Genomic DNA, 24,490 nt, shown 5'->3' on the forward strand with positions numbered 1-24,490 from the left:
TTACCTACATGTGTGTCTGTGTGGTGAAGTCAGATCCCCTGCCATGTGGGTTCTCTGGAAGAGCAGCCGGTGCTCTTAACCCCTAAACCGTCTCTCCAGCCCCACAGACACTTCTCTTTTTTAACTCACTGAGCCAGATGCAGGGAAAACGGAGAACCTCAAAAGTGAGGCAAAATTTGAGGAAAAACAGAGGCATGTCCAGAAAGGTTGAGGAAGGGGAGACAGAATAATGTCCACAGTCCGGGCACTCAGGACACCGAGGCAGAAAAGTGGGCACAAGTTCCTGACTGGACTGGGCTGCATGGAACAGCCCATCTCAGAAAGCAAACAAAGATGAAGAAGAAAAGAAAGCAGATGAGGACAAACGAAGATTTAATGTCTGCCTCACTACTGTGCTGTGAGCCCCGGAGGGCAAGGCCAGGCCGGGGCTGCTACACTGTACCCTCAGCATCACCCAGCCCAGGGCTAGTCTAAGGGATGCATGAATAAACTGGATCCTTAACCCTCAGTAAAAATGGCTCAGCCACCATGGGGGTGACAAGTCCCGGGTCAGATGCTACAGTTTATAGAGTTGTGAATGCAGCCTCTGTTCCCAGAAACGACTGTTCAAATGAGAGACCCGGATTCTTAAACCATGGAAGCCACAGGAGCTCAAGTCATAAGACAAAACAGGCCAGGCAAAGGGACTGCATGTTGCTATCTTAGAAAGGGTTCGCCGAGAACCAAGGGAAAGAAATGAGCATGTCAAGAGAGATGAGTGTGGCTCACATGTGCAGGGTCCTGAGGTAGTGACCTGCTAGCCTCCTCACCACAGCAGCCATGAGCCAGAGCAAGTAGATGAACAGGCAGATCAGAACCGTCTGGGGAGAGGCCACCTAAGGATCTTAGGACAACCAGGGACAACCGACGCAGACAGCAACATGGAGAAGTCCTGTCCCACAACCTTCTCCCCCGGGAAAGCCTCCCAGACCCTGGAAAAAGGATTCTAGGTCCCCCTGTGTGCCTGCCCATGCCCTGCCCTCTCACACCTTGGGTAGAGGAAGCTGGCAGGCCCCCACAGGAACCTTTGTGTGTGGGGGGGTGGTGTCAGTGAATAGAGGCGAGGCGGGTAGCAGGAACGAAAAGAGGAGTGTCGAGCAGGCAGGCCCTGGGCTGAGGCTACACAAAGGCCCCAGTGTCTGCCCCTCCTGCCCTCATACAGATATAAATAAGATGTGCATATACCTTTTTATATATACCAGCAGGCTGGGGCAGAGGCTGGGGGCCCACTCTGTTCCTGAAGGGCCAAGGCACAGCACAGTCTGCCACTGTGGCCAAGACTTGAACCAACTGAGAAGGTGGGAGAAGCTTCCACGGTGAAAAGCAGCTTGAGAGCCCAGAGTTGGGAAATGACACGATAAAGTGATTCTGAAGTCGCAGACACAAACCGGGCTGGCAAGAAGGAAAGAATGGAGAAAGACCGACAGCAGAGTCAAGAGATGGCAGGGAAAGCCAGAGCCACGGAAACGCAGGCAAAAGGAAGTAGGTACAGACAGATACCAAGAGATTAAAATACAGGGAGCACGGGTGTGGTAGCCTGTCACCCCAGCACCTGGGAGGTGAAGTTAGGAGGAACAGGAGGGTTCAGAGTCATCCCCAGCAACAGACTGAGTTTGAGTCCAGACTGAGCTATGTATCTCAGAAAAACAAAAGAACACACTCCCCACCCCCAACTCCACTAAAACAGATGAATTTAAAAAAGCAAGAACCAGACTAGGGCTAGGCACATAGTTCCCTTGGCAGAGTGTTTGTCTAGTGTGCAAGAAGCGCTCAGTTCAATACACAACACCTCATGAGCTGGACATGGTGGCTCGTGCCAGTGATGGCAGCAATATGGAGGCAGAAACAGGAGAATGGGTCATCCAAGGCCATCCTCGGCTACAGAGGAAGCTGGAGGCTAGCATGGGCTACATGAGATCCTAGAGCAATGGTTCTCCACCTATGAGTTGTGGCCTCTTGTGGGGGAGGGTCGAATAACCCTTTCACAGGCATCACCTAAGGTCACCTGCACGACAGATATTTCCATTGCATCTGCATCTAAATGTCAGATGTCTACATGACAGTAGTAAGATTATAGTTATGAAGTAACATTGAGATTATTTAGTAATGTTGGGGGTCACAGCATTAGAGAGGTTGAGAACCACTGTCCCAGAAAGAGACAGACAGACATAGAGACAGACAGACAAACAGAGATAAAGGGACAGACCAGGCTGAGGCCAAGACTGGGTCTGTGAGTCCAGGGTGGCTGGGGGCATGTCAGTGGGCTGTGATCCAGCTGGTCTGGGAGCAGCCCTAAGAGAAGAGAGCAGAGGTGAGGGAGGTGCCCTGGGCCTCCAGAGCCTCCTGTTTACCTGAGGCAGGCAGGGCAAACAGGCGTCCAACCTGGACCACAGCAGCCAGGGTAGGCTGGGCTGGGCCGCAGTCCTGGCACCGGTGGGCCCGACACGCCCACCTGTGGCCTGAGTGGTGAGTAACACACACACTGGCACCAGGGTAGATGGTGACACATTCATGGACAGACACAGTGACGCACAGTGACCAATATAGGCAGATGTGCAAGTTGGAGGGACAGAGACACATAATATGACACACAGAAGAGTGACACATAAAGGTGCCCAGTGACAGACACAATGACAAGTGACAGACATTGACCAAGATACGGAAGAACACACTAATATGCTAAAAGACACCCATCACAGAACAGCAGAGAAACATCAAAATTACACTAAGAAAGGTAAAGAGCTATATGACAAACATGACCAGAACACATACATACCCTCACATGCATACACTCACACACATACATATACACACACACATACACTCACATGCATATACTTACACACATACACACACACACCTGTGAACTTGTGTGGATGAGGCTCCTACCATCCCAAATTGTGGCAGGAAGTGGGGGGCTATTCTCTAAACAGTGGAGGTTCAGAGCCAGAGCCAGATGACCTTCCTGGGACCCCCCACCCCACCCCAGTTGTGTGACCTTAATCAAGTCAAGCCAGCTACATACCTCAGTTTTTGCCCATAATAAAGCAAGGGTCCCTAAAGAGGGATTATTCAAATTACCCATTACTTGTCAAGTTTTCTTGTTTGTTTAAGAGACAGACACACTATGCAGCTATATAGCCTAGGTTGGCCCCCAAACATTCCTGCCTATGCTTCCCGAGTGCTGAGACCACAGATGTGGGTTACTAGGCCCAACAACTGGGGCCACTTCTACGGTCATTACCTCATCTCAAAATGTCCCAAGGATATAGCTCCGTGCTCAAGCTGGGACCCAGGCCCCTAGCCTCGGTTCCCGCCCACAGGTCTTTTCCTTAATGTCTTGTCATCCCCACAACCCAGCCCTCTCTATGTTCCCATGCCTTTCCCCCACCCCAATGACCCATCCCTCATCGCGTCCTCCTGTCTGTCCACATGTCCCACGTCTGATGGTGGTACTTTTCCACGTTGGACACCAGCCGGCTGTCCCTGGAGGGGGGGGGGGAGGGTCACACCTGCCCACGCCAGGCGAGGCCAGGCGAGCTGGTGGCCACCAGAAACCCCGACAGATGGCCCCACCCTCCCCTAAGGACCCTACAACAACACCCCGCCTCTCAGGCCACCTGAGGTCCCCAGTGGGGCAGCCTGAGGCCCGAGCCTGGGGACAGGAAGCCCCAGGCCTGGCTACCCTGAAAGCCTCTTTCAACCCGGGCCTCCTCCCGCCGCCACCGACTCCTCCTGCGGAATAATATTTGGGCTGTTGGCCCGGGGGGGGGGGCGAGGCGGGGGCCAGATCCGGAGGCCGCCGGGGAGAAGCCAGAAACCGCAGGGCTTCCTGCCTCGGGCCGGCGACCCCCAGGCCCGGGGGAGGGCCGGGGCCCGGGGAGACTGAGGGCCTTTCTCTCGGCCCCAGTTGTTTTTTCCAGGAACCGGGAGGAATTCCCCAGGACAGCCAGCCTGGTGGGACGGCTGACAACTGGGAGCCAGCAAGGCAGGGGGCGGGGGTGACACGCGGCCCGGGCAAGGCGGGACTGCGACAGAAATAGTGGGACCCGCCTGCCAGGCGGCAGGTAGAGGCGGAAACTCTGAACCCGGAGAGGGAGGCCGGAGACGAGAGCCAAGGAGGGGCCAGCGTGTGGGTGACTAGAAAGACTGACAGAGTGGACCTAGCTCCATAGGTAAGTGATTGCTTAGCATACTCCAGTTGCTGGGTTCTAGCCCCAGCACTGACTGAATACACCAGAATAAATCAGTATAGACCAGGTGTACACCCCTGTAATCCTTGCAAGAAAACAGAGGCAGGGGGATTGCCGTGAGTTTGAGCACCCCGGAGTATGAGACCTTCTTTCAAAAATAAATAAAAGTTCTCTCTCTCTCTCTCTCTCTCTCTCTCTCTCTCTCTCTCTCTCTCTCTCTCTCTCCCTGCCTCTCTCTCTTCCCCCTACCTCTCCCCTCCCACAAACACACACCTTCAAGTCTTGCATTCTTTTCCCTTCTTCCCCCAAATTGAATAGCCAACAGTTTCTGCACGTTTCTATAGCCTTAAAGCTTCAGGTGTGTGTATGTGTGTGTCTGTGTCTGCAAGGTGGGGGAGGGGCGATGACCTTGGTCACTGCGGAAGCCACCTCCCCCCTGGCTGCTCTGGCCCCACTACAGCGCGGGGGCTGCTATCTATGAACAAACTGTCCTTGGGGTCAGGGACAACAAAGAGCCAAAGGTCACATTGCTGCTTTTCCCCCACAGAGGCCACCAGCTCCCCAGGATAGGAAGAACGGAAGGGACACACATTGAGGTGTCCAAGCCTCACAGGGTCCACCAAGAAAAAGACACTAAGAGACAGAGATGGTGCCTTTTTAATGGACCAACACAGGCAGAATTCCCATGCCCCAGACAAGAACTGGACCTCAGTAGGAACTCCCTACACCCACACTAGCCCTTTCTCACAGACAGGGTGGGGATGGGCTTCAGAAACAAGTCACAGGGTCTGCTCACCTCTTCCCCCTCACCCAACACCCACCAAGGAGATGGTGATGGCAGACCTGTGGTAACCATCTTGGTGCATAGCAGCGTGCCGAGATGTCACCTTGCCAATACGGTGACCTTCCATGCATCCAGAATGTCAAAAAAGACACCGTGTGATATGGTGGCCAACTTGGCATCTGCTGTACCAAGAAGTCTGCCAAAAAAAGAAAAAAAAGAAAAAGAAAAAGAAAAAAAAAAAAAAAGGTGATCCCAGGATAAAATGGGCCAAAGAAGATGTGGACTGTCACACACTCAAAAGGTCAATCAAGATGTCCAACACAGCATCCAAAGGGCCAGACAATGTGTCATCCAACATCATGACCATCAGGCACCCAGTGGATCAATCACCCAATGGCTTCACCTAATATGGCAGCTTTCATAGTACACACCAGTCTAACTGCCTTCACAATATGTCCAACATGACCACCTTTGCAGCACTTCCAAACACATCTGCCTTCCTAATACCCCAATCCTAGGCCCACCAAAGAGTCCATGGCAGTTACCACAGTAGCCGATGGGTCATATCACAGTGATAGACCATAGACCAAATAAGATGTTAATTAACGGGACAAACAAAGTGTAACCAGAAAGATCTGAGCCCAAGAACGTGGCGTCTGCCACAGCTCACGCCCATCACCTTGTTCCCAATTGCGCTGCTAGGATGCATTAAGCAGAGAGCGGGAATAGAGGCTCTGGTAGTAGACTCCAGGCTCCCCACTCTCAGCCCCGTAGCCCCCAAACCCCACATCCAGTTTGGAAGGTGTTGATGTCTGTTCTGACATCAGGTTGTTGATAGAGAAAGGGTGGTTGAAGTTGTAGGGCGCATCCAACTTCAGTTCCCCCGGGAGCTCCAGGCCGGTGAAATAAGGTGTGGACGAAGGAGGTGAGGCGCAGTCCAGACCCCCCACATCTTCCCCACTCTGGGCCTCGGGCTCAGAAGGTGTAGGCTGGGGCTGAGCAGGGGAGGTGACTGCAGTGGCAGCCGTGGTGGCAGAGGTGGCTGATCCCGCAGTACCATTCCTGTTGGTGGATGTGGCACTGTTTCCTTTCTTTGCCTTCTCCTCCAGCTTGAAGCGCTTCTGACGACGGAGATAGCAGCCGTTCTCAAACATGTTCCCAGAGCTGGGATGCAAGGCCCAGTAGGAGCCTTTGCCCGGCTTGTCTGGGGAGCGTGCCACCTTGACGAAGCAGTCATTGAAGGACAGCGAATGCCGGATGGAGTTCTGCCAACGTTGCTGGTTCTCCCGGTAGTATGGGAAGAGGTCCATGATCCATTGGTAGATTTCACTCAGGGTCAGCATCTTGCCTGGAGCCTGCTGAATAGCCATGGTTATGAGAGAGATGTAGGAATATGGTGGTTTGGCGTGGGCCAGTGGCCGCCGGTACCCCTTTGCCATCTCCTTTCCATGTACAAGCCCGGGCCCTGGGGCTACATACCCGGAAGCACTGCCTCCGGTGCCACCACCAGTGCCCAAGCTTGGGAAGGTGGGCCCCAGGGGCGCGGTGGGGGCTGGGGGTGCCAGGGGTCCTGTAGGCAGTGGGGAGGCCTGAAGCCCTCCGGGAGGGTAGGGAGAGCTGAGTGGGTTCAAGGTCATGTAGGAGTTGAGAGGGGCCATGGTGGGCACGGGATTCACTGGAGAATACACCTGGAAGGAGAGAGACAGGGATACATCAGTGGGGTCACATTCTGCTGCTCAGCAAAAGAGCTCTCCAATATAGGTCTACCCATGTTTTTAGAGATAGTCTCATCTAGCCCAGGCTAGCCTCAAACTCGCTATGTAATACAAGGATGACTTTGAATTCCTGATCTGTCTCCATCTTCCAGCAGCTGCGTATACAGGTGTGGGCAGGCGTGCCCAGCTCATCTGCCTGTCTAACCTTTTCCATGAGTCCCGTCCATCATTATGTCACTCCAGAGGTAGCTACTTTCCCAAGTCCTGGCCCCTGCTGTCCTCTTGGGCTCTTTCCCTTTCCATACCTTCAAGGCCATGTTTGAACACTGTTTTCAGTGTCTTAGATTCTTTTAAACCTTTTAGGGTATCCACCAGGTTAATGACATTTCCTTTTTCTTTTCTTTTTTTTTTTTTCCTTTTCATTTTACAAGACAGGGTTTCTCTGTATAGCCCTGGCTGTCCTGGAACTCACTCTGTAGACCAGGCTGGCCTCGAACTCAGAAATCCGCCTGCCTCTGCCTCCCAAGTGCTGGGATTAAAGGCGTGCGCCACCACGCCCGGCATTTTTTTTTGACTTTTTGTATTTTCAAGACAGACAGGATCTCACCATTAGACCAGGCTGGCCTCGAACTCATTGATCTGTCTGCTTCTGCCTCCTGAGTGCTGGGATTAAAGGCTATGCTACCAGTGCTCAGCAAGGACATTTTCAAAATCACACAGAAGTATCCGTTCTACCGGGTACAGGCCTGTAATCCTAACTATGTGGGAGGCTAATGATTACAAGTTAAAGGCCAGCCTGGGTTTCAGAGACTTCTAGGACAGCCTAAACAACTTATTAGGATACTGTCACAAAATAATAAAAAAGAAGGGCTAGGGAGGTTTGGTTCAGTGGCAGAGCCCCTGCCTAGAATCCCCAGTGAGGGGCTGGGGGCGTGGCTCAGTGGTAGAGCCCCTGCCTAGAATCCCCCAGTGAGGGCCTGGGGGCGTGGCTCAGTGGTAGAGCCCCTGCCTAGAATCCCCCAGTGAGGGGCTGGGGGCGTGGCTCAGTGGTAGAGCCCCTGCATAGAATTCCCCAGTGAGGGGCTGGGGGCGTGGCTAAATGGTACACTGCTTATCTAGCATACAGGAAGCCACTGATTCATTCTCCAGTAAATCAAAAGAGAAAGATTTTCATCAACCTTTTGTACCCTCTTTCTTATGAGAGCACTACAAGTTTCTCATTGATCTGCAGCATCTGCTATTGCAATAGACCAAAGGTCTACCACCTGCTCATGTCCTGCCTGTTGTGTGGCAAAAGTGGAAGACAGTGTCCCTCTTCCCTCGTCCCATTAAGCAAGCCCTATTTACTTATTTATTTGTTTGTTTGTGTTTGAGACGAAGCCTCACTGTGTGTAGCTCAGGCTGCTCTCAGACTCATTTTAGTAAGTGTAAATAAATAAGGTTTTAAATTACATTAATGCTTTTTTAAATTTTAAGTTTTACTTTTGAATACAAGAATTATCAATAGACATACCCCAGATCAAAAGGAACTGGGACAGGATTGGTGGCACGGACTGTAGTCCCAACAGTGGGCAAGGAGAGGCAGGGGATTACTGAGCAAGACTATCTCCAAAAAAAAAAAACAAACCAAAAAACAAAACAAAAAGTCCAATCAAACAAGCAAAATACCAAAAAACAATATGAAACTGGAGTCTAATCATTTTTATCTTTTTTTTTTTTTTCTCCAGACAGGGTCTCTCTGTGTAGCCCTTGCTGTCCCTGAATTTGTACTGTAGACCAGGCTGGCCTTGAAATCATGGAGATCTGCCTGCCTCTGCCTCCTGAGTGCTGGGATTAAAGATGTACACCAGTACTGCTCAGCTTCTTCAATACTTTTTTGGTTTTGTTTTGTTTTTTGTTTGTTTGTTTGGTTGGTTTTTCGAGACAGGGTTTCTCTGTATAGCCCTGGCTGTTCTGGAACTCACTTTGTAGACCAGGTTGGCTTCGAACTCAGAAATCCACCTGCTTCTGCCTTCCAAGTGCTGGGATTAAAGGTGTGCCTGGCTAGAATGCTGCCATGCAGGAGGCTGACACAGACATTTAAGGCCAGCCAGGTCTACATACTAAATTCCAGACTAGCCAGGGCTACACACTGAGATACTGCCTTTAAAAGGAAGAGAAAAAGCTGGACAGTTGTGGCGCACACCTTTCATCCTTGTACTCAGGAGGCAGAGGTAAAAGCATCTCTGAGTTCGAGGCCAGCCTGGTCTACAGATCGAGTTCCAGGACAGCCAGGGCTACACAGAGAAACCCTGTCTCAACAAAATAAATAAATAAATAAATAAAAAATTAAAAAAAAAAATGTTTTTTTAAAAAAGGAAAAGAGGTTCTGAGAAGAAATTGAGAAATCAATTATTTGATTTGAAAATAATTGATAAATCAATCAAAATTAGCCAAGTCAGCTAAAAATTTGATTTACATAACAAAATCAATAGTTTTCCTTTTTTTCCTTGCTCTTCCTTTTAGATTTATGTGTATGATTGCTTTGCCTGCATCTATGTGTATATACCATGTGAGTGCCTGGTGGTCACAGAGGCCAGAAGAGGGTGCCAGATCTTCTTTCCTGGAAGTTGTCTTCTAATCTCTAATTGCGTTTGCGTGGGATACTCCCCGACCCCGCCCTGCCCCCATACAAATACTCAAGCATACACACATGCACACAAACCCATGCACAAATGTGCACACGCACACCCAGAGAAACATACACATATATGCACACATATAAGCATATGCAGACACACTTTCCCTCTTATAGATAAATGGAACAAAATTTAAAGACCTTGAAAAACATTTACAGATGTGCCCCATTTTCAGACATGTTCACAGAGGGGAACATGTGCCTCTTAGCTCAATGAGACATGGTACACACTCCGGCGCCTTCTAGAATCATCCTCAGGCTCACTGTGGGGCTCAGACCTGTGACCCTTCTCTCCTAGATCCCAGGGCAGGAGGACCCCTAGGCACTGAGGAACAATCTGCTTATACATTGAAGTCGTTTTTCTGATAATGAGTCAGCAACTGTATACGTTTCAGCTGCTCTAGAGGGCTTTGTTTAACACTCTTTTTTAAGGCGGGGTCTTGCAAGGGCGCCCATGTTGGCCTCTAGTCCTTCTGTAGACGCCCCAGCCTCCCTAGCACTTGGATTACAGATATGGAACAACCTGTTGAACCTTAACAGGCATCTATCTATTCACCAGCCACACTGTGCCAGGAACTGACCCAGGCATTTCACAGGTACTATCTCTAATCCTTACCGACCTATGTGTGTGTGCTGTTACTACCGTGATACTGTTTTGCGTTTGATGCTGAGGCTTGAATTCCAGAATCACACATACTAGGCAGGGACCACTAGACCACGCCCCCAGCCCCTCACTGGGGGATTCTAGGCAGGGGCTCTACAACTACAACCCCTTGCTTGAGAGAAGGTGTTATGATACTTATTTTACAGCTGAGTCAGCTATGGCCCAGAGAAGTTGACAGGAGAAGAGGAAGAATTTTGATAGTCTAAACCCTGAGCCCTACCAGTGTCCTGGCCCATGCGATGAAGGCTGTAGTCGAGATAGCCAGTCTGCCCTTGCAGAGCTGACCATCTGGCCGGGAGTCAGTTATCCCGAGGACAATGGAAAACACGAAGCACATCAGACGGTTCTTCTCTTTCTAGATATACCTGCTCTGTCTACCCACTTTCCTCCCTACTCCCTGCCCCCTCCCAGGTGGGGTCTCAGGGCACTGGAGGGGACCTTACACTTGGTGGTGACTGACTGGGAACCACCTAATTCCTGGTTTTCTGCCACTGCAAGCATTAGCTAGACTCGAGGTCCGGAAAACAAAGGAACCTGCCAGAACAGTGTAGGGAGTCACAGGCAGGTGACAACCACCTTTATCAGACTCTCCAGGTAGCTCATTTCTCCTTCCCTTTGACAAGAGCTTCGGGCAGCCCAGGCTAGCCTTGAGCTAACATAGGATAACCTTCAACTTCTGCCGCTACCTCCCAAGAGCAGAGATTACAAGCACGGGCCAGCACAGTTGGTCTCTACCATGCTGGGGACCAGAGCCAGGGCTGCCTGCACGCCAAGCAAGTGTTTTACCAACGTGCTCCAGTCTACACCCCCAGATAGCTTTTTTTTCCTCCTCCTCCTCCTCCTTCTCCTTCTTCTTCTTCTTCTTCTTCTTCTTCTTCTTCTTCTTCTTCTTCTTCTTCTTCTTCTTCACATTTTTTATTATATGTAGGTATCTGTATGTGGATATCTGCAAGTGAGTGTGGGTGCTGGGGGCGGGAGCAGAAGAGGGTGTCAGACCTCTGGATTGGGAGTTACAGGTAGTTGTGAGCTGCCCAATGGGGATGCCGGGAATCGAATTCAGGTCCTACAAGAGCAGCGCGGTACACAACACCAGAGCGCCCCACTCTCTTCCCCTCTCTGTAGCACAGCCATAGGAAGCTCCTTCTAACAGAGGAGGATGGCCAGCCCCTCCTGCCCCCACCTCTCAGTGCAGGACTTTACAGGTGTTGCCACCACACAGGGCTCTGTAAGCAGTTTTCTGTTTGTTCTCTCACGGGCTTCCCTCCTCTCCCTCCCTCCTTCTGACACAGGATCTTACTATTCTGCCCTGGCTGCCTTCAACTGTGTGGCAATTCCCCTGCCTCCCCCTCCCTTGTGCTGGGATTAAAGGTGTTTACCACCACCCCTGGCTCTCCCACTGGCTGGCCGGTCCTGTGTCGGGACCCTAACTCTGACTCTCCCCCCCACCTCCGTCTATCTCCCCTCACCTAGGGCTTGCTTGTCACTCACTGCCTCAGTCCCCCCTCCTTGGTATTCTCTTCCTCCCTTCCCCCACTCCCCTTGTCTGCAGCACAGCTCAGTAATTCTTTGTATTGCCATCTCTCCAGGAGCCCAGTTCCTCTGATCCTCCATGCTGTGGTCTTCCCATCCTGGTAGGCTGTTTCTGTCCCCACCTCCCGTCTTCGAGGGTAAAGTGTTGGCCTCAAGGGGATCCACACAGTCTCTTAATCCCTTGGCACCTCACTCCACTTCTCCAACCCTAGGACACCAGGGCTTTCCTTTTCTGGCTCCCCACCCACCCGGAAGTCCTTCTTGAGGTCTGACCTCAAGCACTCCAGCTGCTCTCATCCACCCTAGGCTTTCCCACGCCCCATGGCTGGGATGAACCCCTGACGTCCGGGTCTGAACCGGATCTCCCCTCCCTCGGGGTGCGGCTGAGAGTGGGGGGAAACCCTCAGGAGACCTACCTCCTCACCTGGGAGGCTGGAATTTCTTTCTATTTGTTTCCTTATTATTTCTGGAGAAGTGTGTTCTAGTGAGCAGAGAGAGGAAGCCTGGTGACCTACCAGTTCCAGAACCAACCTGTGGACCCGACCCTAGCACACATTAAGGCGCCTTACTGCCCTTCTCTGCAATTGGGGGTGGGGGCAGAGGGGAGCTGTCCGGGTGGCTGATGGGTATCTAAGGTCCCATGGGGTTACTCCAGGATGCTTAGTTTTTAAGAGCCGGCTAGCCAGAGTGAGACACCACCTTGTCCCCCACCAGCAGAAGCTATTAGTGGATGAGAAAATGTTGAGGTTTTTTTTTTTTTTTTTTTTTTTTTTTGTGGGGCGGTCTTGTCCATTCTTAATCCCAGAGTAATGTACCCCACCCACACTGTTCTCAAGAGGGAGGTGGGCTCTCTCTCTGCTGTGCAGGTGCTGTTGGTGCCCCAGTGCCCTGCGGAAGGAAGGAAGTCAGGGGCACCTTCAGATTTCAGCTCCAAACCTTTCCATTAGTTCGTTTTGTGGATACTTCCAAAATGACATCTAAGCTGGCGCTCGCCTAACTCTCCCTCCCCCAAGGTCTCATTCAGTAGGTTAAGCTTGCTATGGAGTTGACCTTAGAACTTGTCATCCTCCTGCCTCAGCTTCCCAAATGCTAGATTGACAGGCATGCAGAACCACAACTGGTCTGTCAGTTTCTGTCAGCCTCTGCATACACTGTCTCCTCAACTGGGGGTCATTCACACAGTACCCCCAAATTTTAGCCTTTTGTCCCTAGAACCCTCAACTAACTTCTTCATTTGTGTCCCCGGAAGGACAGACTTGTAGTTGGCTCTCTTAAACCCAATGCTCAAACTCCCAATTACCTGAGAACCTTCACGTACCACTCTGGCCCCTGCCGTTCCCACTCAATCACCAACACCTCCGGCCCTCCCTTTCCACCTCTCCACACTCCCAATTCCTTCCTGGTCAGCTCTGCTCGACCTCACACCTCCCCAGACCTAGGACAGGCCCCTCCCGGGCACCTCGCCAACTCCAAGACCAGCAACCCCTAGGGATCCAGGCGTCCAATTCCACGACCTGGAAATACAGACCCTAGCCACCTTCCTCAACCGCTAAAGCTCGACTTGTTAGAGAGCCCCAGCATCCCAACACCCCACCTCCACCTTAAGTCATCTATGTTAGGAACCCTTGGGTCCAGAACCTCATGCCCTTCCCCCCACCATCACAATATGGATTAAACGGTGCTTGAGTGAGCAATCGGACAAACGGGAGTTAGACGTGAAGAGGGACTTTCTGTTTGTTGCGGTGAAGGAACTAATGCAAGTCTAGCAATGCCTAGATGGTGTACAACCTGGAGAGAGAGCCCCTGCTGAGGGTCGGGGTAAGGATGACTGACTCCTGCCACACAGATGTGGATCCCCTTGTCTTTCCGATCTTCCAAGGCTGACGTCATCTGAGGACTAGTCTATCTAAGCCACCTGTTACATTAGATTCCTCAAAAGGACCCCCCCCCGACCACCCTATCTGTGCCCCTACCTTAGCTCCTCAGCTGATCTTTATCCCTGAACCTCAATGCTGACCCCAACTGCCCAAAGTCCCCCACCCCCACCCCCGTCTTCAACCCTGAATTCCGCCACAGACTTTTCCTTCCTGCGGACTCCCAATGCCTCTTAGTCCCTGCATTTCTCCTCTCTGCTACGGAGCTCATTTCTCGAGGTCCTCCAGCTCTATCGCTCTACCCTCGAGCGCCGGTTCCCACCTCCAGTTTATTCATCCGAGTCAGGATCTCAACACCTTTCAAGTATAACCTCGAGGTTTCGTTGCTAACATTTTCTTCCCGTTGGAATCAAGCCATCGCATGGATCTGCTGTCTAAATCGTTCTCCCAAGCCTTGTCCCCCCTGCCCCCCCGACTCCCACACCTAAAATCTGTGTCCTCAGGTCTGTGGCTCCTACCTGGACCCACACCACAGCCCCTGCTTGCATTTAAGCACGCAACCCCACACCTGCCCCCATTTCCCGCTCCGCCATCCCCGAGGACACACCTCGCCCGCCTCCGGGTAGTAGCTCCACTCGGCCAGGTCATGGGCCTCCATCTTCACTGAGCCCAGCATCCCCCGGGCCTGCGCCCCCACACGCCCAGGCTGCGGCCCCCCTGGGGGAACCGAGCGCTTCGGTCTCTCTACAGGCACTAGCCCCGAGTTCCGACCTGAGGTATACAGCCCGGGAGTCCCGCTGGCCCAGGCGCCTTGGGAGGCAGCCACTTTTTATAGCCGGGACACCCCCTCCCGGGCCCGCCCCGGGCTCCCCGCCCGCCTCCCCGAGGGCTGCGCGCTCGGATTGGGGCGCCCTCTGCGGGATCGCAAGAAGAGAGACCTCAGACACTGGGAGCCTCGGTCCTGGCACCTGGAAGCTAGAGATGGATGAAGAGTGGGGGACTACAAGGGGTAGGGTAGAGAGCCATACCCTGCTGATCCCAAAAGCCCTAGAGTAACAACGCGGGAGCCGGGGAATCTTTCTGCCTCCAGGTGCTTCATCATCTCCAGGTAAGAGAGGGAGACTCTAGAGCTCCGCATGTCTTCCACGAGAGAAAGGAGGCTGACAGAGCTCAGGACTCCACAAGGGAGTATAGGGAATACAACACCGTAAGTAGCCCGCAGAGATTCTTGAAACCACATTCCCACTGGACAGACGGGAAGACTGAGGCTTTTGACGTCTGCAAATATTGCAGGCTCCGTACGGGGTCGGGGTCGGCGGTGGAAAGGCTCAGGGCTTCTGCTTAGACCCCACTAAGGCACCAGATCGCCTCCAAGACCCAGAAACTCCACTCACAGCACTCTCCACGCTAACGTCAGCCAGCCGTCTAGGGAGAGGGACTCCGGACCGCAGGGAACTCCATTTCCCAGAAGCCTTCGTTTCCATTCCCGTCCGGCGCCTGCGCAGCGCGGACTACATTTCCCAGAAGGCATGGCGCTCGAAGGCCGGAAATGGCTGTCGCCCCGGTGGACGCCCAGGGAGGGCGGGCGGCTGCCGACGCGGCACGCCTTAGGGGCGGGGACGGGACGCGGTGCGGGACTCCATTTCCCGGCGGCCCTACTAGTGCAGCGCCTGCGCTGTGTCACGGCGGCGGGCGGAAGATGGCGGCGGCGGCGGCGGCCGCAGCGTCTGCGGAGAGGCGCTGCTGAGGGCGCGCGAGGGGGACGGAGGCCGGAGTCGCGGTGAGCGGGTGGCGGCGTGAGGTCCTGGGGCGAGGGGAGGAGGGGCGCTGACAAGGCCGGGGCGCGAGCGGTGGCGAGGCCCGGGGCAGCGGGGTCGCGGGCTCCCGCTTCTTCCCACACTGCTCGGGACCCATCCTTGCCTTCCCGATCCCCCGGGGCCAAAGTTCCAACGTGGCCGCGCACACCTCCTCGGCCACCAGCCTGGCTCTGGCTCGTCCCCCGCTCCGCGCACCGCTGCACCCGGCCCTTCACGTCCCCAGACTGCCCGTGTGCCACCTCGGGGCCATTGCACAGGCTGATCCTCCCCAGGCCCCCCACCCTGGATAACGTGCTGTTCTCCTTCGGCCTAACTCCCTTTCATCCTCGGGGTTGGGGAGGCTCGGCACCCCACGTCACTTCCCCTGCGAAGCCTCCGTTTCCCTCCCTCCTTCCCTAAATCCGCCTGCTGCTAGGTCCCCGTGTGCCTTGCCTTCTCGTCACGTGTGGTCCAACTTGTTATTAGGATTTCAAGTGTGTGCTGCGTGAGGCGGTCCCTGACCCTGGGCTCTGTGTAAGAGAGGACAGAGAGTGTGTGTGTCCTGGTGCCTGCCTCCCAGCGCAGCTCGCGCCCATCACACACTGGTGTGGCCCAGGTGATGCTCGTTGAATGAATACAAAACAAAAAACAAACACCACTCAGGTAGGAGGGGCGGAGACAGTGTTAATGTTTCTGATAGCCAGACTGCAAACATCTGTTCTTCAGTGGGAAGTCTGGCAGAAATCACTAATTACATTTACGTAATAAAATGATTTGCCACTGTAGAAAGGAAGGAAGGAGGAAAAATAGACTGAGCTCCAGTATTTACTAAGAGAAAAAAAAAAGTGAAATACAAAATAGTTTATATATAAGTTGACAGCTTGTCTTGGAAGTTCACATGTGTGGGTTCAGCAAATCGTAGATTGAAATAGTCAGGAAAATGGTTTACACTGACCATTTGTAGACTTTAAAATTTTACATCCTCCCTCAACAATACAATGTAACAACGTTGTTTACATAGTATGTTGAATTAGGTCATCTGGAGGTGACTTAAGCCAGGCTTGATGGTACAGACCTAGTTAAGAGACTGGGGCAGGAGGATTACAAAGTTACTTGCCTGCCACACAAGTGGTCTTATCATATAAATCCTGGGTTCCCCAGCTAGCACAGCCTAAGAGATGATTTTAACCGTATGCTAGAAGGTCTGTGTAGCACTTGAACACTGCTTTTTCGTTTGTGGGATGGAGCACGGGGCTTTGTGCATATCAAACAAGGGAGCTATGTGCCCAGCCCCAGCAGTGCCTGCTGCTCCTCCTCCTCCTCCAACTCCACCACCACCAGGTTTCTTTTTGTAGCCTTGGTTGTCCTGGAACTCACTTGGCAGACTAAGCTGGTCTTGAATTTGTAGAGCTCTGTCTGCCTCGGCCTCCCAAGTAACTGGTATTAAAGGTGTGTGCCAGCACCTGGCTTTCTTTCTCTCCTCCCCTCTCTCCTTCCTTTCCTTTTTCTTTCTTTCTTTCTTTCTTTCTTTCTTTCTTTCTTTCTTTCTTTCTTTCTTTCTCTTTTCTTTCTTTCTTTCTTTCTTTCCTTTCTTTCTCTTTTCTTTCTTTTCTTCCTTTTCTTTCTCTTTTCTTTCTTTTCTTTCTTTTTTTCTTTTTTTCTTTCTTTTTCCTTTCTTTCTTTTCTTTTCTTTTCTTTTCTTTTTCTTTTCTTTTCCTTCCTTCTTTCCTTCCTTCCTTCTTTTCCTGACAGCGGCTCCAGATGGGTTTCAGACTGCGAGCGTCTTACCTCTGCCCAGAGTGCTGGGATTAAAGGGTATGTCACCCTATCTGGCCAAACAGTGCTATTTTAATTTCCGGGCTGAATTTTGATATGAAGGAGTCCTGGGGTCAATTTCTGATACTGATAGGCAGCTGAACATCCATTTTACTAATTAAAAAAAGAAAAAAGAAAAACAAAAAAGAGAAATAGGAATATATACTCAAGACAAAACAAAGCCCAGAAGATTAAAAAGGGTTCTTGATGTGTCATCCAGAAGGAGGGTGGAGTTCCTTATGTTCTGGTCCCAGGAGCATTTTGGTATGTCATGTCAGGTGGCCATTCCCCTTGGCTTAATGAATGTGGCATGACAACGGTCAGAAGCGTGGAACAGAAGGAACACATTGGATGTGGTGTGTGTGTGTGTACATTTGGAGTAGGAAAGGCCTCACCAGAGAGGCCCTCTTCTGGGGGCAGAAGAGGCCAGCTGACAGCAGGGTGGCCAGAGGGAGGTAGAGGCCTTGAGGACAGGGCTGTGGCTATGGCCCTGACTCTAAGAAATAGGTAGAACAGCCTTCACATCTTTAAAAAGATAAAACCTAGCCAGGTTAGTGGCCCAGCCTTTAGTCAGCACTGGGAGGCAGAGATAGGCAGATCTCTGAGTTTGACGCCAGCCTGGTCTACATAGGGTTTATAATCCACCTACACCTACCAAATTACTTCCACTCCATAGCTTTAAAGAAAAATGTCCTGGCAATAAACTTATTTATTTGCATGTGATGTCTACCAGGGTTGTTGCTATTTAGTTTATAGGTTAATACCATTTAAAATTAGTTACCTCCACCAGAGGTGGTGGTACGTGCCTTTAATCCAAGTACTTGGCAGGTAAATCTCTGAGTTCAAGGCCAGCCTTATGTATAGAACAAGTTCTAGAACAGGGTTATACAAAGAAACGTTGTCTCTAAAAAACAAATAAGCAAAAACAAAACAAAAAATAACAAAACCTTAGTTACCAGCAATATTGTCTTCTAGATTTTCAGTTGCACCATTTATATTTAGTAAGCTTTTTTTTTTTAAAGATTTATTTATTCATTTTATGTGTATGAGTACACTGTTGCTGTCTTCAGACCCACCAGAAGAGGGCATCAGATCCCATTACAGATGGTTGTGAGCCACCATGTTGTTGCTGAGAATTGAACTCAGGACCTCTGGAAGAGCAGTCAGTGCTCTTAACCACTGAGCAATCTCTCCAGTCCCAGTAAGCTGGTTTTTTAAATTTAAGTTTTATGTTTATTTTACATACATGGGCTATTGCTTCTATTTATGCCTCTGCACCAAGTGTATGTGGAGGCTAGACCAGGGTCTCACATCCCTCTAGGACTAGAATTACAATTTTGAGCTGTCACGTGGGTGCTGGGGATCAACAAACTCAGGTTCTCTGGAAGAGCAGCCAGTGGCTTTCACCAGCTGAGCTGACTCTCCAGTCCTCTATCTTTTAAAACACTTAGTTTAGCCTTTTTCTCTTCTTTACACTGCATCCAGCTCAGCATAATCCTCCTACCTCAGCTTTGGTTTTCTTCATATAACAGATCTCTCTCTCTCTCTCTCTCTCTCTCTCTCTCTCTCTCTCTCTCTCTCTCTCTGTCAGCGGTGGAAATCACCATTGCTTGCTGGTGCTCACAGAACCCCTGCATTGCCACTATAGACGTTTTTCCATGTGCCTTTCTCTCCTCTCTTGAAACAGGGTCTTGCTTAGCTGCCCAGCTGGCTTAGACCTCACAGTCTCCTGCCTCCCAAGAGTGTCAAGACTACAGGCGTGTGCACCTGTCTGAGTCTCCTATCAGTTCCTTCTTACGCTGTGCCTTCTGTAGGCTTGTTTATTCCAGTGTCAGGCCTGGGCCCCTCAGGGCCTTGCACATGCTGGGCAAAGCTCGCAAAGAGTCCTTTAGCGTGTAGTGTGTGACAGTGACAGTCTTTGCAGCCTGTCTCCCTATTTAAGAACTCTTAGTTGGATTATGCTGCTTGCTGGTAAAAGTAATGCCAGATGTGGTGCCTTGTCTGTGAATCAGTTCATGATTTTTGTCAGAATGATTTTGTAATAACTGTGTAGAAGTTCCTCTTTCTCCCTTTTCACAGAAGGGATAGCTTAAGGATGCTGTATTGTAATGAGTCTCTCTCTCCTTCCTTCCTTCCTTCCTTCCTTCCTTCCTTTTTGAGACAGTATTATGTAGCACTGTCTAGTTTTGAACTCACTGTGTAACTGAGGCTGGCCTTGAACTCCTGATGTTTCTACTTACCTGCATCTTGAAAATGTTGAGATGAAAGACATGTAGCACCACACCTGGTTATAGAGGTGGCTTTTTTTTTTTTTTTCCTTTTTGAGATGGTGTGGGGAGTCTTGACTATGCAGCCCTAGCTGGCCTGCAACCATGTGTGGCTGTGCACACCTCTAATTCCAGCTCTTGGGAGGCACAGACAGAAGGACTGGGTGTTGATGGCCACCTTTGGCTACCTAGTCAGAGACCAGCCCAACCCTGTATTAAAGGAAAAAAAAAAAACAAAACAAAACCAAAAACATAGTGGGCGTGAAGCATTGTATCCCTGTACATGGACATAAGCCCATACCCGCCCTAGAGGAGGGACAAGGGCTTTCCAGGGAAACTCACTAGCTTCTTCTCCAGGGAGAACCCGACAGCAGTCATGGCAAGCAGCAGCGGGGACAGTGTCACCCGCCGGAGTGTGGCATCACAGTTTTTCACACAAGAAGAAGGGCCAGGCATCGATGGCATGACCACTTCTGAAAGGGTGAGTGTAGCCGCAGGGCTGGGAGTAGGGAAGTGTGACTGACTCCTGCCGGACAGCAGAGCACAGGACGACTACAGGGATTGATCTGGCCAGTGAGACTGGCCACGACACCTGGTTCTTCTGTCCTTCCAGGTGGTAGATCTTCTGAACCAGGCTGCATTGATCACCAATGACTCAAAGATCACAGTGCTCAAACAGGTGAGGTGGGGGTAAGGGACAGAGCCACTGAGGGAGGACCATTAGTCCCTGCACTCACACATCCCTGCACGTGTGATTCATACATGCCTGTGCTCACATACACCTGTGACAGACTCGGATCATGCCTGCACATGCACACTTGTACACAACCTGTGCAGTGCAGTGCTGTGCAGCCTGCTCTGTCAGTGGAGCACGAAGGCGCCACCTGGAGTTTCTGCACAGCACAGCAGACCTCAGACCTGTAGACCACTCTGTGACCACCGGCAGACCTGTGCCTGTCATTGTTGCCTTTCCTCTTTGCAATGAGCACAGTGTGCCTCCCAGTGGCTTGTGAGAGCCTTCATCTGTGAGGGTCAACACCGTAGCTTTGAGCTTGAGGGTCAGGAATGTCAGAGCCGCCACTGCTGTTTGTTCCCTATTCCTGGCAGCATAGACTGTGTCTGGATTTATTTCTATTTGAGGTTTGTTTTCTTTTTCTTTTTCCTTTTTAAGTTTTGCCTACATGTGTTTAAGTCCACCATGTGCATACAACCCTGACAAAGGCCAGACAAGGGCATTGGATTCCCTTGGAACTGGAGTTATAGATGGTTGTAGCTGTATGTCTGGTGTGTATTCTTGCTCACATGGTGTGGGTGCTTGGTTGCTTGGTATAAGATGTATATGCAGTCTTGTAGAGGCCCAAAGTTGATGTGTTTTTCCGTCACTCTGGTCTCTCAGTAGAATCCATAGCTTGCTGATCCATTAGTGTATTAGCTGGGTTCCTGGGAGCCTGCCTTTGCCTCTAAAGAGCTGCGGCTGCGGCGATGCTCTGAGAGCCGAGCTCTGTCCTCACACATGTGGAGGCAGTGCTTTACCCAAGCCAGCTGCGGGCCTTGTTCTTGTTTTCACTGTTTTCTGTATATCTGGACGGCACATGGAGGTCAGAGGACAACTTTCCACCAAGTGGCTCCCAGAGATGCTATTCAGTTCTTCAAGTGGTGGTGGCAAGTGCCTTTTACCCTCTGAGCCGTCTTGCTAGTCCTTACTTTTAGTGTTTTAGGTAGAGAACATAGTCCAGACTGCCTTGAGAGCATGACAGCCTTGTACTGGGATTGTGAGAGCCACCACGCCTGCCTGTGGGGCCTGGCTTTATGTCTGTTCCCCCTTTCTTCAACTCAGGTCCAAGAGCTGATCATCAACAAGGACCCCACCCTGCTTGACAACTTCCTGGATGTGAGTGACCAGCTTAGGGATAGGATGAAGGGGAGGGGATGCTTGCTCCCTGGTGTGGCCTGATCCATCTTCCTCTGACATTGCAGGAGATCATCGCTTTCCAAGCAGACAAGTCCATTGAAGTACGCAAGTTTGTCATTGGCTTCATCGAGGAGGCATGGTATGGGCGTCATTCCCAGTGCCTAGTTGTCATTGGCTTGTGTCCCCCAGATTTCCCCAGCATACACCCAATGGGATTGCAGCCCTGAATACTCCTAACCAACACTTCATGGGGAGTTGTTTGTAGAAGGGGCCATCTTCCTTTCAGAATGCAAGCGGCAGCTCATATTTCTCAGCTGCTGACTCCAGCGCTTCTCTCTACCGGGCTGACATGACATGGGGCTGGGAGTTGACCCAGTGTCTCCAGAGCAGTATGCATTTTTAACTGCTAAGCCATCTCTCTAGCCCACTTCACCCCTCATGCCCCCTTACTATTTTAAAATGACTAATCAGTCTAGTTTTTGTTTGCTTTTAGACAAAGTCTGATGTAGCCCAGGCTATCCTGGAGCCCACTCTGTAGCAGATGATGACTTTGAATTTTTGGTCCTCCTGTCTCTGCCTCCTTGTTTCTGGAACAAGAGTTTTGCCCACAACTCCTGGCCTCCTGATCTAGCTTTTTTTTTTTTTTTTCAATAAAGATTTAATTATTATATATAAGTACACTGCCGCTGTCTTCAGACACACCAGAAAAGGGCGTCAGATCTCATTATGGGTGGTTATGAGCTACCATCTGGTTGCTGGGATTTGAACTAGGGATCTTCAGAAGAACAGTCAGTGCCCTTACCCGCTGAGCCATCTCACCAGCCCTGTGACCTAGTTCTTAAGCATCTGTCTTCCTGGGGTGAATCACAGCCCTCACCTGTCTGTCTACGTCTTGCACATAGCTAAATGATCTGCTGCTGAGAGGCCATGGGACATTTCCAGCCCTCTGAGCACTCGCCTGACCCCTTCTCCCTCTGGCCCTTTATCTTCTGTCCCTCACAAAACACCAGAGTCCTTCACAGCTAGTCTGCTTCTGCTTGATCTGTGACCCCGCTTGGCCATTCCATCACTCCTGCAGGGTATGACCCTTCCTGAGCATTGCCTTTGGCTCCTGCCCTTTGTGCTGTTGTGCACTCCTTGAAATTCCCTGGGTAATTCTCCACAAGAGAATGTTGGCCTCACAGCAGGGCCTCTGTCTTGCTGGCTCCTTGTCCTGGTGTCTGCCCCAGACCAGGTTGGTTCTAATAGTGGTGACGACCTGTAGTGTTGAACAAGCAAAGGCATCTAATCCAGGCTCACTGTCCTTGCCTGTGATCTCAGCAGCCGCAGATGTGCCAGTCCGTCACCCTGACTGAGACCGGAGATAGCTCCCTTTCTCTTCCTCGCTGCCTCTGAGGAGAGGAGGTTAAACCGCTCTTTGTGTTACCCTCCTAGCCTGCCAGGGGCTTGAGTCCTGACGGCTCTGTTGTTCAGCCTTCAGCACAAGGCAGTTATTTTTTAATTGTTTTTATTAGATATTTTCTTTATTTACATTTCAAATGTTAACCCCCTTCCTAGTTTCCCCTCCAAAAATCCCCTATTCCCCTCCTATTCTCCAACCCACCCACTCCTGCTTCCTGGCCCTGGCATTCCCCTATACTGGGACATAGAAGGGCCTCTCCTCCCATTGATGACCAACAAAGCCATCCTCTGCTACATATGCAGCTGGAGCCATGAGTCCCACCATGTGTTTTCTTTGATTGGCGGTTTAGTCCCAGGGAGCTCTGGAGGTACTGGTCAGTTCATGTTGTTGTTCCTCCTAGGGAGCTGCACAAGGCTTTTGAAGCATTTCCTGATCTGTTTAATAGAGAAAGTAGGCTTGGAGGACCCAGTGGGATTTCCTGAGTTGACTTGGTTGACCTAGGATATTTTATCCTCTATGTCTAACCCCAGTGTACACGTGGTCACGGTTGCTGCTTTACTGGGAATGTGGGCAGAGACAGGTTCCCACTATGACCTTGTACTTGGAGCAGTCCACACACACACACACACACACATACACACACATCCCTCACACCTCACACTCCCGGGTCTCAGCCTTCCCAGGGCTGGGTGTGTGGTTAGGCTCCTGTGGCTCCATCCCCAGCACCATGTAAGTCTGCACAGTGCTGACACGTGTAAAAATCCTAGCACAGTGGGTGGAGACAGGAGGGTCGGGAGCGCAGCGCAAGGCTCTCTTTAGCTACCTAGGTAGTAGGTAGAGGTCAGGCTGGGGCTGGATCTGAGACTGTCTCAGGTCACACTCTGATGGTCGCCGGCTGTCACTCACGTAGCCACCTTTGCCCTACCAAGATGAAGGACTAAAGGCTGTAGGGCCAGCCATGGTACCAGGGGCCCAGGGCAGCTCTAAGATGGAGGGAGGCGTCAGCATCAGCCTCCACTACTGTATGTGCTGGTGACAAAGAATCTCACGCCTCCACCTCAGTTTCTTGATTTGTGGGCCTTGTGTCCCACCTCCTACCTCAAGGCCCACATGACCAGACCCCTTCTCTACCCCCCTACCACACTCCCAGCAAGCGGGACATTGAGCTGCTGCTAAAACTGATCGCCAACCTCAACATGCTATTGCGGGATGAAAACGTGAACGTGGTAAAGAAGGCCATCCTCACCATGACCCAGCTCTACAAGGTAGCCCTGCAGGTGAGGACCGGCTGGGCCTTCCAGAAACAGCACATCAGGTTGGGTTGGGTTTGTTGCCCGCTGCTGAGGTTAGGGCTGGGCATATATCATGCAGGCACTGCTCTTCTGAGCTATACACAGCCCATTTTGTGCTTGTCTTGAGCCATGGTCCACCTGAGTTGTCCAGGGAAACCTTGAATTTCTCTCTCCCTGTCTATGCCTCTTCCCTTAGCTAGGTTATGACTTGTATTGCCAGTCCTGGCTAGTGCAAGTTGTCACAAGTGAGGTTTGCTGTCCTTAGAATAGTCATAGCATCTACTGTTGTCTTCTGGGTCCACTCATTTATGCATTCACCAGACATTCCCTGATAATTTCCATTCTCAAGTCCTTTGCCAGGTGATGCAGGGGACGTTCAGGATTAGGCCTCTAGTAGCCTTCACAGAGCTAGCCCCGTGAGGGACACAGACTAGAGAACCATCCCAGCCAGGCATGCATGTCACCCCAGCATGTGGGAGGCGAGGCAGAGAGAGCTCAAGGCCACCTTTGGCTACCTTGGAAGACTGTCT

General features: G+C 51.3%; 2 protein-coding genes across 6 annotated transcripts in view; one reads left to right on the forward strand and one right to left on the reverse strand.

The window, feature by feature from the left end:
* Positions 1-4,875: 4,875 nt before the first annotated feature.
* Positions 4,876-15,074, reverse strand: Foxa3 (forkhead box A3). 2 transcript variants are annotated; one of them, XM_021219792.1, is made up of 2 exons: positions 14,084-14,268; positions 4,876-6,704 (listed from the first exon to the last, which is right to left on the reverse strand). In XM_021219792.1, the coding sequence occupies exons 1-2, from the start codon at positions 14,150-14,152 to the stop codon at positions 5,715-5,717; spliced, it is 1,059 nt and encodes a 352-aa protein (XP_021075451.1). In that variant the 5' UTR covers positions 14,153-14,268; the 3' UTR covers positions 4,876-5,714. The 2 variants fall into 2 exon arrangements, with proteins under 2 accessions (XP_021075451.1, XP_029387643.1); XM_029531783.1 differs by lacking the exon at positions 14,084-14,268 and adding an exon at positions 14,871-15,074 and having other exon boundaries at positions 4,883-6,704.
* The window catches only part of Sympk (symplekin), a 29,766-nt gene continuing 19,741 nt past the window's right edge, over positions 14,466-24,490 (forward strand). The window contains exons 1-7 of one of the 4 annotated variants that reach the window (XM_029531780.1): positions 15,188-15,256; positions 15,759-15,888; positions 19,712-19,835; positions 19,968-20,033; positions 21,192-21,245; positions 21,332-21,405; positions 23,819-23,945. In XM_029531780.1, coding sequence (XP_029387640.1) covers positions 19,731-19,835; positions 19,968-20,033; positions 21,192-21,245; positions 21,332-21,405; positions 23,819-23,945 — 426 coding nt within the window. In that variant the 5' untranslated portion in view covers positions 15,188-15,256; positions 15,759-15,888; positions 19,712-19,730. Of the gene's footprint in view, positions 14,585-15,123; positions 15,257-15,758; positions 15,889-17,066; positions 17,088-19,711; positions 19,836-19,967; positions 20,034-21,191; positions 21,246-21,331; positions 21,406-23,818; positions 23,946-24,490 lie in introns of those variants that run through there. The other 3 variants (XM_029531781.1, XM_021219046.1, XM_029531782.1) reach the window with 3 other exon arrangements.

The sequence above is a fragment of the Mus pahari genome, chromosome 19 (assembly GCF_900095145.1).
Source record: "Mus pahari chromosome 19, PAHARI_EIJ_v1.1, whole genome shotgun sequence".
Taxonomy (NCBI): domain Eukaryota; kingdom Metazoa; phylum Chordata; class Mammalia; order Rodentia; family Muridae; genus Mus; species Mus pahari.

Bases quoted from the DNA above. Each gene is read 5' to 3' on its own strand.
- Foxa3 (XM_029531783.1), bottom strand. From the start codon at position 14,960: ATGGAAACGAAGGCTTCTGGGAAATGGAGTTCCCTGCGGTCCGGAGTC. The intron at 6,705-14,870 runs GTGAGTGGAGTT...CTCTCCTTCCAG, and splicing joins ACGTTAGCGTGGAGAGTGCT to GTGTATTCTCCAGTGAATCC.